Raw genomic sequence first — 14,651 nt, forward strand, 5'->3', positions numbered from 1 at the left:
CTAAAACTATAATAACTTTTAATCCTGTCTTGCTCAAAGTTGTGATCGGGAAATTCTGCTTTGTTTATTTCCCAAGTGTGAAATTCTAGATAATACCTACCTAGCTAAGGTAGAGTTATGATATGGTACCTGCAGTACTGAATGTGAATGGTTTTGAACTCCTTAAAGAAAGATTGAAAACTAAGTTCTAATTAGTATGAGGAGATACAGAAGTCCTTATAACCATCTGGCTTTTGTTCTATACAATGTACTGAACAACAGGCCTCTGGACTTGGAGAACATCTCAATTCTTTAAGGATTGAGAGAGCTTCTTACACTTTTGAAATCTTCACGACTTTGAGTGTTCTCTTCAACAGGTTAACTGGTCTGTCTAGCTGTTCTGGGATAAGAATGAGGATGGGCAGTGGTTCCATGGGGACAACAAGTGGGATACTGCACCCACTCAGGTATCAGCATCGTGTTCTCTGGATCACAATGGCATTTAGAAAACCTTGGTATTCCACAATAATTTGCCCCAAAGAGACCACATCAGAATTTCTGTAAACATTCTAAGATTTGTGGAAGGTAGGGTAATTCTAGTTAGTCAGGTGTATAGATCTCTCCCAACAAAACGTGTTACCCTGTCTCCTGACCCTGGGTGATACAAAGCACACCAGTGTGTATTTCTACAACCCAGATCTGAAGGTCACAAAAGTAGATCGTAATTTATAGCAAATGAATATATGGACAATACCTTTTAAAGTCTTCTAAGAATAAAGTTTGATAAAATTCCTTGCCACCTAAGTTCTACATGTTAGATCTTCCTGATTTGAAATTTCATCTTATACAACTGCCCCCTCTAGTGGTATTAAAATCCCCTTGAGATACCATGTAAATCTAATGTGCAATTCAATTTGGAACAGAATTTGGAGGGACAATTAAAAATTTCAAAGCAACACTGGAAATAACTTGAAAAGACTTGAAATAAGGAAGCTTTATTTGATTATCTAGAATTACCTACTTTGTTCTTACTAATAAATTCCATAAGTAGTTGTATAGTTAATAAGTAGTTTATAGTTGATATGTAGTCATGATCTCTCTCCTGGATTGTTTCTGAGAGAAATCTAATAAAACCATAATGGGAAAGGGCAAGTTCAATAAACAACTAGTTTACCTGAGCAAGTTAGTAAGGCCCTAAGCAACTTAGCAAGACCCTGTCTCAAAACAAAAAACAAAAATAACAAAAACAAAAACAGGATGTGGTTCAGTGGTTATGCACCTCTGGGTTCAATACCTAAAAATAGAAATAAAAAGTAAAATAAAATACACAGTTTGAATTCTATTTACGACAAAATGGAAATCAGAAAAGGAAGCTCTTCAAGTTATAGAAGCCTCATCTCCAGGTGAGAAGATCCTTGACATTGAGTTTTCCTGAGAGCAACTTCATTCAAGGGAAGAGCTTTAGAGTTTTTATTCTATGGAAAACCCATGTGACCTCACTACACTCTGTTGTAGTTTCCAGGTTCCCGGTTGGTCTGTTGACTAATCGCCCAGAGAACTTATGGAGGAAGTTAGCCTGTCAGAGTGTATGTGTGCATGCACGTGTATTTTAATTTCAGAGTTTCCGGACTGAATAGACTTTTCATTTTTCTTTCCTACCCCCATGCCGATGAGCTGTGCAGCCATCACCCACTTACCCTTCCTTAGTGAACGTATCTGCTGATTGCTGACAACTCTGCAACAGAGCTGTCATTCAAGAGTGGCAGCTCTGCAGGGCTGCGCAGCCCCAGCGTGCCACTTTCCTGGTTGTCACTCATTGGGGAAGCACCTGCTCCCCTCGTGACTGTCATGAGGCATGGGCATGCATTAGAACCCTGCTCCTCCCCCAGCATTGGATTGAGATGTCCCAGTATTGTACGTGGAGCCTAAAGAATGGAGAAGCCAATATCACAGAAGGAAGACGATCTGCTGAGAAGCCACATAAAGTGGTCTGAACCAGGACTTCCCAGACTCCACTGTTCATATGAGACACTGCAGGTGTTGTTAAGATACAGACTCTGACATACTAGAGCTGGGCTGGAGCCTGAGAGTCTGTATTTCCAGTAAGTTCTCAGGTGGTGCTGGGGCTACTGTTCAGCGGACCACACCCTAGGTGGGATAGATTCTCAATGATACTCTTTTTAGAAATGATTCTTTCAAGATTCTGTTTGGGATTCTGAAACCTGGAAACCATGATTCTGTTTATCTTTTGAATATTCACAAGAGAAATAACCTGAAGTCCTAGTTTTCATAGTATGATAGCAAAACTTGAGAATGGCAAGTTTCTTAATAAATTTAAAACTCCAGAAGTATCCTGGGTTACACGCAGTCTCTCTCAGAATATAATGTGACTTAAAATAGCTACACCCAGTCAACCACCTTTTAATGATCACAATCCATCTTAACCTTGTTTTATTAATGCAGTTTAAAGGAGTCTCACGGTTTAAGCAAACCAAAATTGGTGATGTGGGCAGATGGCAGAAGAAACACCACCACAAAACCTGCCACTCAGAGTGTAACAGAGGACCATAGCAGCCCAGAACTGTCCCTTTGTTCCTTTTGCTAATGAGTGTCCTCATTGCTGTGGGCGGCTGAATAGTTAATGACTTGCAGTTCCTACAGCTGACAGATGGTGGGGACAGAGCTAAAGGTTACCCTCCTGAGAAAGAGGGTTGTACATTGATTAGTGGAGGAAAACCTCTTGAATTTAATGTTTTCCTTGGGTCTTGCTTTCATACAGAGAGACTCCTAGATAACAGATTTAGGGGTTAGTTGCGCTAGTTGTACATTTTGCAATTCATCTGCTTTATTCAAATAGTTTTCCTTTAGTTTATTATACTGAATGATTGTCCACTGTAGATCTCCATAGTCCACCACTGTTTAGGAAAAGTATGTTTAACCCTATGAAGGCCAGTATTGTCTTTTAAAAATTCTTTTAGTCTGTACATACATTCTGTGATGGTCTCAAGTTGAGCAGTGTGAGACAAGAAGTTTATGACTGGGATTCTTGCTTTAGTTTTTATTATTTGGGGGGTGGCTTCTTCCATTGTTAAAAACACCATGTTGTTTGTTTGTTAACTACTTAGTAGACTTGCTAATATTTATTAGTAAAGAATGAATTGGGCTCAAATAAGTTAAATTAAATGGTAAATCAAAATCTTGAGGATGAGTGATCAAGTTTAGTGCAAAACTCAGCATATTTTAAATCCTACTCACTCTGATATATAGGTATATAACTTATTAAGTCACTTGGTTTTTTTAAAAGGGCTTATTAATGTGTTATAAAAACCTTTCAATCACTTATTGTTGTTTTGAACCATTATGGTACAAGAAAAATATTTAAGTAATTTACTTCCCAATATCTCTAAAGTTAAATAAGAGTCCAGTTCCAATAGGAAACCAGTATTTTACAAGGTATATTTTGTTTTTGAGTAGATATTTTATTGTTATTTATTTTGTAAAAGGAGAGGGTTGAAATTCACCTAAAGATTACTTTGAAATTCAAAATTATTTTAAGACTGTAGTAATTTTGAAGCAAAGTCTGTAGACTTTTCTGTCTCCTTTAGCATCATAACATGACTTTAATATTTTGAGATTGCATAATTGATTTAATATTTTACCATGACTAAGTATTAAATTCTGCACCAGCCTCCCCAATCCATTACATCTTAATTTTTTTTTTTTAAATGTGTGGCAGTAAAATCTAGACAACCATAAGGGAGTATATTCAGATGTTTTCAATAGCTTTGAACCAGACAAGAAGAAGAAGAAGAAAAAAAAAAGAGTGGCTGTCCCAATAAGCTTCTGTTGCGTAAGAAAAAGCCTCTCCCATAATGGACATGGCAAGATTTAAACAAAAGACGCACATAATAAAAATGTAAATGAGTTTGCTTTACTAAAACTATAACTTTAAAGTCTTTTGTTGTAAGTTATCCTGAAACCTTCTTACAAGGTAATCACTGTTTGCATAGAGATTTAAACCGAAGTCTTCAATAGCATTAAACACACAGTCCCCGTGTGACAGGCATGCAAAGCCATGTTAATGTTCAGAATATGAATTGCCTCTGGGTGGCTCCTCCACCAAGCAGAAAACCAACTGCGTGGATATCCGTGCGCCTGATGGGCTCCATGCGGCTCCCAGCCTGAAAACGTCACCACTTTGACATGTGATGTGCTCCTCAAGACACTGGCAGCGCTGACACTGAGAAATGCCACAAAGGCAACAAGCCCCCCTCCTTAGCCTTGCGCTTTGCCACCCCCTGGCGCTGCCCGACCGCGGTCTCCCCAGCCTGCCTAGTTACGGGCGGACAGCACTTTAGACACACAGAGGGAAGTGTGGGTGGAGGGGCCCCAGCTGCCTCCCCGGACACAGCCTCCATAGTGAATTGACCTGAATGATGAGGGCATACAAACAGTATGATATGCATTATTCCTGTCAATAAAATGTCCCCATGTGTTGTGGTCTTTGTACAGAATGTACTGCAGCCTTTCTTCCAGCAAGCTCTATTTAGTCTCCTTCCTTTTTACTATTCATATTATAAGTGTGTAATAGAATTCAGAAAATTATATGATAGCTCTTCTGTATCAGTATTGTCCTCGTGTTGCATATTTAAATCCTCGGCTCCCTGCTTAGAAATATGGAATTCCCCATCTTTCAGGACCTCTTTGCCAAAGAGACCAGCTCTCCAAGACCAACCTCTGAAAAGGAATATTTAGAGTGCAGACAGGAGAATGAGAGACTGCTTCAAGTTATTGCAGAACTGGAAGAAGAAATTCGACTCAATATCAAAGAAAACTCAGTATTAGGTAACACTTTGTAACCATTTGTGAGAAAAATTGTGCACGTTATAAAATCCATAACTAAGTTTGTCTTTTCCACACATATATTTGTTTGATTATTTTCATTTAAAAGATCAATTTGATAGCCATCTTTGCTTTTGCTTTAAGATAGGTCTCGTGGCTTGGGGAAAAAGATTTCTTGTACTCCTGAGCCAGGTCTTCTTACCTTGGGATGTTATTTTCAAGCCACACATTGGCCTTTGCAAAATATGTGCTCACCAGTGTTCTATTTCACTTAAGAATATTATAAACTGATAGAAACTTTCCTACTTTATTTCACATGCTTAACTGATTATCTGAACTATGACATTTAAATACTTAAGCATCCCTATAGAGAAAGTACTTTTTCATTTAACTATTGTCTTTGTATTTAAGTTAAGGATCATAAAGTTGCCTTTATTCTGTGATATGAAGAGGAGGGAATGAACAAGGAATGCAAAATTTATGGCAAAATACTGATCAAAGGAGATATGGCGTGGGGTCCCTTTAGGATAAAATTATGCCATAACAATGTCATCCCGATTCTCTTCTGTGATGCTTTTACAGGTTTTAGTCATTCTTATTGAGTTATAAAGTGGCACCTGTTAAAGCATTTTGTATTGTCTGTGACTAACAGCAGAAGTGCCCACTGCTAGTACTGATGAAAGGCTTTCAGCCCTCAGCTACACTTGTATCTTGAACTTACCTCTTAATCCCTATCTGACCAGCCGTCTGAACAGCAGGAAGAAGACTGTGAATGTCAAGGGCAGTTGTGAAGGTCACAGTCCTGCTAGGACTTGCGTCCACCATGCCTGCCCGTGGCTTCACAGCCTGCCCTGAAGCAGGCAGTTTGAATACAGGGCATACGCATGTAATTTCATGGTTGGCCTCTCTCTCCTTTTGTTTACAGAAGATGAACTTGCAAGTCTCAAAGAGATTTCAGAGCAGGATCAGAGAACTATTCAAAAGGTACTGTAACATTTTCACATTGATAAATGACTCTTTTAAATTGAAATATCAGCACCATTGGCAAAATGACACTGTGTTCGGAGTATCATGAGATGTAGAGAAAGGTTGTCATATATTTCCCGTTATACAAGTTTGATGAGGTATTTGCTTGTTCTTTTGGGTAGTAGTGAATTAGAGTTTTGTCTTGGAAACACACAAGTGTATAGATGCTTCTTTTATTTGGGGTAAAATGAGCAGTGACCTTGTTGATTGTAAGGAACTGAAGTTTTCAGGACATGGGGATGTCCAAAACTGTGCTTGTGGTTGTAAGGGAATTATATTATTAAGAATGAGATCTCTTATTTTCAGATCCAATGTTGGTTCACTTTTCAGTAAATGAATGAATGGGACTTACGTTATCTGGTAAACCTTTATTTAGAGCAGGAAATTCTTTTTGGTGTCACAAAAATCAAGATTTCCCAGTGCATCTAATGCAGCAGGACCATAGCAGTCAGAGGGGCCCTGTTTTGAGCTGAGTCCTGTACTTCCCCTGCGTAGCACTGTAAACACTTTGTGGTTATGGTCAGACTTCCCTGCCATACTCCAGGAGGGCAGAGTCTGTGCTCAGACTGGTTATATTCCTAGGACTGAACACAAATACAGGGCGTGCTGAGAAATGCTTTTTGAGGGATTAACAGGAAGAAGATGTATTTAGAGTTCAAAAAAACCATACAGGTGCTGGGTGGGGTGGCGCATGCCTGTATTCCCAGAAACTTGGGAAGTCGAGACAGGAGGATCACAAGTTCAAGGCCAGCCTCAGCAACTCATCAAGGCCTTAAGCAACTTAGCCAAGATACTGTCTCAAAATAAAAAATAAAAAGGGGTAGGAATAGTGCTCTGTGGTAAAGCCCCTGGGTTCAATCCCTAGACCTCAAACAAATAAGCAAACAAACAAACAAAAAACATATGTGAGGGTTGGGGAGATAGCTCAGCTGGTAGAGTGCTTGCCTCGCAAGCACAGGGCCCTGAGTTCAATCCCCAGTACCGCAAAAAAAAAAAAAAAAAAAAATACGTGAGAGAAAGCAGATTCTCATACTCAGATTATTTCAAATAAATTGATTTTCTAGTAACTGAACCAAGTATCAATTTTAAAGTTAAAATTAGAGAAAATTAAAAACCCATTTTCTCTATTACATCAACCACATTTCAAAATTACAGTGGCCACATGTGCCTAAGTTTAGGTTCACATTTCAACCAGGTCTCATGTTGCTATTTGAGATATTGTTAGATTTTATATAAGGTCACTTCTGAGAACTGTTTTTTAAAGAAATGATTACCCTGATAGATTACAGTTGGGAGATAATTGCTGTGATCACTGAACCCTACAAAATGATTTTATTTCCTTGTGCTTCAGCCCATTGCACTGGCGATGGCGTAGATTCCTTTTTTTTACAGGGGTAGCAACAGGATCTGTGAACAGACAAGTTTAACATTCTTGGCATCGACTTCTACAGTTAAAAATGAAATCTTTGCTTTCTAGTTTTAGTTAATCTACCAGGGAACACCAGTTTATTGTAAATATTTCTAAAACTGGTCCATACCACCACCTGTGGAAGGGAGTTACATAAACTTCCTACTCTGTGAGAGGTGCAATAAGGAATGAAAGTAAAAAAAATGTCAATGACAAGTCATCAATTAGGTGGAGACGTGCCCTGAGTGGCTGGTTATACTCTGCGTGAATTTACATCAGTTAAGTGCTGCCTCAGCTTTCAAGACTGCACTGGTCACGGGTACTACTGGCCACATGTGGCTTGAAACACTTGAAATGTGGCCAGTGCAACTGAGGAACTGAATTTTCTTTCTTTTGTTCCATATTTTTATTGGTGCATTATAATTATACACAATAGTGGTATTCATTGCTACATATTCATCTGTGTACACTTTTCAGAAGTGTCTGTTATATAACATATAATTTGGTCATTTCATTCCCTGAAACCTCCCCTTTCCCTCCCATACTCTCTCCCCCTGGTCCCCTTCCTCTACTGGCCTTCCTTCTAATTTCATGAATTAATCCCACCCACAACTTTTCCCTTTTTTCCCCCGCCTAGCTTCCACATATGAGAAAAAGCATGTGACCCTTGACCTTCTGAATTTGGCTTATTTCACTTAACACAATACTCTCAAGCTCCATCCATCTTCCTGCAAATGACATAACTTCACTCTTCTTTATGGCTGAATAAAATGCAATTGTGACTGTATAGAGGGAGGGGAGGGGTGGGAGGGGTGGGGGAGAAGGGAAAAAAATGGCAGAATGAATCAAACAACATTGCCCTATGTGGGTTTATGATTACACAAATGGTATGCCTTTACGCCATGTACAAACAGAGAAACAACATGTATCCCATTTGTTTACAATAAAAAAAATATAAGGAAATGATACAAAGTGAAACAATAAATGTGCATATGAAATTTAAAAAAAATGCAATTGTGTACATATGCCACATTTTCTTTATCTATTCATCCATGACAGATACCTAGGCTGGTTACATAACCTAGCTGTTGTGAATTGTGCTGCTATAAACATGGGTGTGCATGTATCACTATAGCATTCCGACCTTAATTCTTTAGGATAAACACCTAGGAGTGGTACAGCTAGATAATATGATGGCTGTATTACTAGTCTTTTGAGGAAAGTCCATGCTGATTTTCATAGTGCTTGTACTAATTTACAATCCAACCATGTAAAAGTATTTCTTTTTCTCCACATCCTAAGTATTTATTATTATTTATGATGAGTGCCATTCTCAAAGGAGTGAGATTAAATCTAAGTGCAATTTTGATTTACATATCCTTAATTGCTAAATATGTTGAGTGTTTGTTAGTGCTTTTGTTGGCCATTTATATTTCTTCTTCTGAGAAGTGTCTGTTTAGTCATTTGCCCATTTATTGATAGAGTTATTTGTTTTTTGTTGTTATGGTTTTGGTGTTAAGCTTTTGGAGTTGTTTATGTATTCTTGATATTAAGCCTCTGTCAGAAAAGTAGCATTAATGATTTCTTCCATTCTGTAGTTCTGTCTTCACACTCTTAATTTTTTCCTTTGCTGTACAGAAACTTTTAAATTTGATGCCATCTCATTTAAATTCTTGGCTTTATTTCCTGGGTTTCAAGAGTCATACTAAAGAAGTTTGTTTTTATTGGTTCTTCTTAGTTATTATACACAACAGTAGAATCCATTTTGATAAAATCATATATGTGTGGAATATATCTTATTCTAATTGGGACCCCCTATTAAGGAAGTTTTTGCCAGCACCTGTATGTTGAAGTGATGACTCTATGTTTTCTCCTAAGTATTGCAAAATTTATGGTCTAATTCCTAAGTATTTGGTATATTTTAAATTGGCTTTTGTACAGGGTGAGACATAAGAATATAATCTCATTCCTCTACATAAGGATAACCAGTTTTCCCAGTGCCATTTGTTAAAAAGCTGTCTTTTCTCAAATATATGTTTTTGGAGCCCTTATCAAGGATCAAATGACTGTATCTGTGTGTCTGTGTGTTTGTCTTTTTGTCTTCTGTACCATTAGTCTATGTGTCTGTTTTTATATCAGTACCATACTGTTTTTGTTACAATAGCTCTGTAGCATAATTTAAAGTCAGGTATTGCTTCTTTCACTTAGACTTGCTTTGGCTACTCTGGGTCTTTTACTCTTCCAAATGAATTTTAGAACCTTTTTCACGCAGTTCTTTGAAGAATGTCATCGGTAATTTGATGGAGATTACATTGAATTTCTATGTCACTTCTTGGTAATATGGTCATTTTAACAACATTAATTCTGCCTATCCATGAACATGGGAGGCCTTTCCATCATCTCGTGTCCTCTTCAGTTTCTTTCTTCAATGTTCTATAATTTTTGTTGCAGAGGTCTTTCATGTAGAACTGAATTTTTAATTTTTGTTTATTTTAAATGGAAATTAAAAAACTGATACTTTATTCAGTTATTAGAAAACCTTTGTGTATGTATATATGTATATTTTTAATCACTTGGGTATATGAGTCTACTTTTTCATATACAAAGTTTCTAAGTCCTATGAGAAGTCAAAAGAAAAGAACATCTGAAAAAAGATTTTGAAGTGCCTTATACTAGTCTAGAAATACTGATATGAAAAACAACTTTTTATGCTCCTTTTAAAAACATTAGATATGTTGTACTTTAAAAAAATAACTTGTCATAACTAATTTGTGCCCATGTTACAAACTCTTCTAAAGTTACTTTTCAAATAGTCTCACAGGAGAGTTTTTCTACAGAAGTAATTCAAATTACTTCCATAGAAAGTGTCAACAGGGCTGGGGATGAGGCTCAGTCGGAGAGAGCTTGCCTAGCATGCACATGGCCTTGGAGTTTAACCCTCAACACTGCAAGAAAAGGACAGGGATGGAAGGGAAAGGGAGGGAAGGGAAAAGAAAAAAGGAAGGAAAGGGGAGGGGACAGAAAGGAATGAGTCATTAAAACAAAAGGGCATGTGGTACAAATATAAATGTAAGGCATTAAGCTCTTACAAAAAGGTTTACTAAGCTTTAGAATTTTAGTTATATCAACTGGATGATATTTTGACTGCACAGAATAAGTAGTGCTTAATAAGCGACATAGTGGTCTGGCCAAAACCAAAGGGGTGGGCAGCAAGGGGGCTCCAGTGGGACCAGCTTGAACCTGCGCTGCTTGGGGTGTGGGTGGGGCATAGTGAAGGGGGAGGGACTGGGCGGGGCAGTGAGGTTACAGGGCAGTGAGGTCACAAAGCCCATTGGGGCCGGTTTGCCTGGCTCCCCACACACCTCAGGCATTCTGTTCCTAGTGATCGACTTGGTCGCAGGTGCAGGTTTGGGCTCCCACCCAAAGTCTAGTGTCCGAAGTCTATTTTCGTGGTTGGGCAGGATGTAGTTGCCAAGGTAGTTTTGGCACGATGGAGGGGCCAAAGGCCGCCCCTCAGTCTTACTGGGACCTGGGTCTGGAAAAAATATTCAGGGTTGTGCCAGCATTGCCTGAAGATGGAAGACCAGGCCCTAATCCTGATACCTTTCGTCCAGAGCTGGTAATATATGCAGCTATTGGATTTTTTACTGTTCTCTTGTTTTTGTGGAGAAGTGTTCAGTCTGTTAGAAGCAGGTTTTATGTGAGGAGAGAAAAAAAGCTTGCTCTAAAACTTTCTGAACTAATTGAAAAAAAATGTAACCTACTTGATAAAGTTAGCCTTCTTCAAAAAGAGCATGAAGACTTACAGTCGTCCTTCAAGGATGCCAATCCTGAGAAGGCATCAAAAGAAGTGCAGTATTTGGAGATAATACTTGAAATGCTGAATAGGTCCAAATCTAAACTAGAGGATAAAACACTCTCTCTAGAAACAAAGCTAAAAGAAGAGAAATCTAAACGTTCTGAACAGGATGAATTGATGGGAGATATATCAAAAAGGATAAAGTCCCTAGAAGACGAATCAACATCCATCATAACACAAGTAACTGAAGATAAAACAACCTTAAGACTAGTTCAAATGAACGAAGAAGACCTTAAGGAAGCAATAAAAGAGGCTTTGAACGAAAATTACCAACTGCAGGAAAGTCAGAGACACCTTTTACGAGAAGCTGAAATATGGAAGGAAAAAGTGAGTGACCTTAAAAAACAGAAAATAACATTCGAAGACTGTAAAATACAGGCAAAACAAGTTCTAAGTGATAAAGAAAGTCACATTAAGTCTCTGACCCAACGTTTGCTGAAGATCAAAGATCAGTCTCCTGTGCCTGGAGAAGACCTAACAGGTGATGGTAACTTGGAGCTGGAGAGGAAGAGTGAATTAGAAATTGGTGCTCACTTAGGTAATCAGCCAAAAGAAGCCTTGAAGAAGCTGCTTTATGCAGCTGAGTTAAATGCCTCCTTAGACACCTTAGAAGGAGAAAGACGTCAAATGTACACTTTATTATCGGAAGTAGATAAAACAAAAGAAGATCTGAGAGAACGTATAAAAAATCTGCAGAACGAACAAGAATCTTTGCAGTCAGAAAACACACAATTTGAAAACAAGAATCAGAAACTTCAGGAGAAATTTAAATTAAATATGGAAGAACACCAAGAAAATACATTGAAACTCCACAGGAAATTAATAGTAGAGAAAAAGTGCCGTTTGGAGGAAGAGGAGAGGTTTTCCGAAGTCGAGAGAAAGATCAACCATGCAGCTAAAGAGCTGGAGACCTACAGAAATCGAGCCAAAGATCTTGATGAAGAGTTGGATACCATCGTGCATTATTATGAGAAGCAGAATATTTCCCATGAGAGAAAAGCACAGGACAATGCGTTAGCAGCTTGGAGAGCTGAAAAAAACCTCAAATATTTCAAGACAGTAAACGCTAACAAGAGACAAAAGTTAACTGACATGGAGTTGCAATTTAAACTTTTAGAAGATCCATATGCACCGAATGTCTTCAATACAGCATTTGCCAGAGGGCAGTCCCCATATGGTCCCTCACCATTGAGTGGACCTTCATCTGAAATGAGAGCTTTTCCTTTCAAAAAGAAGGGTCCACCCAGATTGTCACCTTTACATCCAGGGGAAGGAGGAAGAGGCTCGGGAGGCCCAGAGGTTCCTCTGGACCATCAGATTAACAATAAAAGAAGAGAATCAAGCTCTGGTATAGTAAGTGATCCACACAGAGCACCTGCTGGCACTGGGCCCCTGTCATCGCCATGGGAACTGGAACATAAGATGATGATCCCTCCACAAGGCCGACCATATTCTGATCCAACATGGATACAACGGCAACATGGATCTTATTATTATGGAAGACGGCAACATGGATATTATTATTATGGAAGACCATCGGAACCAGGAGAACCACCTCCAGTCCAATTCAAAAATGTCTGTTCACTGAGGCGTTTTCCTCATCCTCCGCCAAGAGCTGGATTTTTCCCCCCTACCCCCACATTCTGAGAGGAGAAGCGAATTCCCTTCAGGGCTGATTCCACCTTAAGTGAGCCTCACAACATGAATCCTGACAATATATTTGATATCTCTTCAAAATATGACATCTCTTATTTTTAGTTTAATCGCTTTTAGTTATTGTATTTTTGCTCCAACTGAAGTTTAATTAAATTAAAATTCTCAGGAGAATATTGTATAAATAAAGATGATTTAAATATAAATCTTATGAGTAAATTATTTCCATTTTATCTTATAGTATAACTTTTAATTTGATTAATCCACTATTAACAATGGGAGTTTTATATACATAATCTTGCAGTTGGGGATATTTTAAACTCCAAAGACTGTGCCTTTATGCCAAGAAATATATTTACTATGATTGTAGAAAATGTGAAAATACCTTTATACTTTATGATATATTTTAATTGTTTTAAAGTCTTGTTTGGCATTGGTGATAAAATCAGTTTTTTTATTATACAAAGAATAAGTAGAGTATATTAAGAGTAAATAAGAAAACATGACTGAACATGTCATTTAACAGGAGATTGCAAAAACGAAAAAAATTTTTCAGTTCTCAGAAAATTTTTAGGCATTGGAAACCACAATTTAAGCTCACCCTATCCCCATTTTCCCTTATATCTTGTTTATTTTGTGCCGATTTTCATAAAATTAAGATTTGCATTCTGCTGTGGTTCACTGATATGGGGAGTGACCTAGTCTTTGTTTTGCTTTCGGGGAGACTTTAGCTATATAAAAAATGTTTTAATTTTTAAAGCATTTTTAAAATGTTACTTGAAAAAAAAATGTCAAAGCGTTTCCATAAGTTTTGAGGTATGAACTGATAGAGAAAACCGAGGTGAGAGGGAATTAAGTACAGTTCACCAGAACCAGGTATAATATCCATGCACATGAATTTGTAAGTAAGAGGAAAAGGAAACTTAAAAATCCAAGATCACACATTGCAGTGTTATGGGGTGCAACTTAAAAACAGACTGATCATCACTGAGAAGTCCAAATTTGAGAGTCTTTATTAAGTTGGCTGGCTGACTGTCTCACACAATGCCCCCAAAAATGGCTATTGGGAGAACAGCCCTGACCACCAGGTTGTTGGGGTTCTTATACCAAAAATCACATCAATCATAAGTGTCTGTTGCTATGAATCAAAATTACAAACTAACATCATGAGATCATCGACAGAGGGGAAAGTGGGTCAAAATGACCCTTACCCAGGTACAAACTAAAGAATGGTTACTAACATCCACACAATCACTGTTTACATGGTACATTGTTTAGGAGCAATAGGAATCAAAAGAGAGCAATTCTTTACTATATAGGAGTTGCCATTGTATATGATTAAACATGTCACACCAAGTAACTGATGATGGGGACAGAGGCGGGGTGTTCCCATGGGAGAAGCTTATTTCCTACATAACATGGAGTCTCAGAGCAAAATGGAGTCTGTTTAGTTATTTCCCTTAGAGGCTGGCCTGTAACATTCTCAAGGAGCCAGATCTGTCAGCCCATCACATTCCCCACTGGTTTTATGTACATAAATCATTGATTCATTAGTAGTGTATAGATGATTGCAGTGAGTGTGCAACACCATTAGCTTAACAGACTTGATTCTATCTCTAACATTTCATATTCCTGACATAGTCCAAGCAAGAGAAAAAAAAACATGATTAACATTTTTTTCAGTCTTGTCTTTAGATGGTGGTTGGGATCTCTGAGGGCTGTTCATTTTTCTCTTGTCTTAACTCAGATGTGATGAGTCCATGTTGTGATGTCCCTTCCATTTCAGCTGGGTGTTAGTCCTTTCTGGAACAATTTGATGTAGACATAGTCTTCTGACTGAAATGGGTGTTGGAAATCAGTGGTCTCTTGGGGCTGGTTCTCTCA

At 38.1% G+C, this 14,651-nt stretch overlaps 2 protein-coding genes across 3 annotated transcripts in view; both read left to right on the forward strand.

Annotated features, from left to right (window-relative positions):
- C12H10orf67 (chromosome 12 C10orf67 homolog) overlaps nt 1-14,651 on the forward strand; it is a 120,791-nt gene that overhangs the window by 29,668 nt on the left and 76,472 nt on the right. For both annotated transcript variants that reach the window (XM_047520717.1, XM_047520718.1), the window contains 2 exons: nt 4,677-4,824; nt 5,747-5,805. In XM_047520717.1, the coding sequence (XP_047376673.1) occupies nt 4,677-4,824; nt 5,747-5,805 (207 nt within the window). The remainder of the gene's footprint in view (nt 1-4,676; nt 4,825-5,746; nt 5,806-14,651) is intronic.
- LOC124961865 (melanoma inhibitory activity protein 2-like) lies at nt 10,746-12,761 on the forward strand. Its single transcript, XM_047520925.1, has one exon. The coding sequence runs from the start codon at nt 10,746-10,748 to the stop codon at nt 12,759-12,761; it is 2,016 nt and encodes a 671-aa protein (XP_047376881.1).

This window comes from Sciurus carolinensis, chromosome 12 (assembly GCF_902686445.1).
Source record: "Sciurus carolinensis chromosome 12, mSciCar1.2, whole genome shotgun sequence".
Classification (NCBI taxonomy): domain Eukaryota; kingdom Metazoa; phylum Chordata; class Mammalia; order Rodentia; family Sciuridae; genus Sciurus; species Sciurus carolinensis.

Coding starts and splice junctions, on each gene's coding strand:
- LOC124961865 (XM_047520925.1), top strand. CDS start 10,746: ATGGAGGGGCCAAAGGCCGCCCCTCAGTCTTACTGGGACCTGGGTCTG.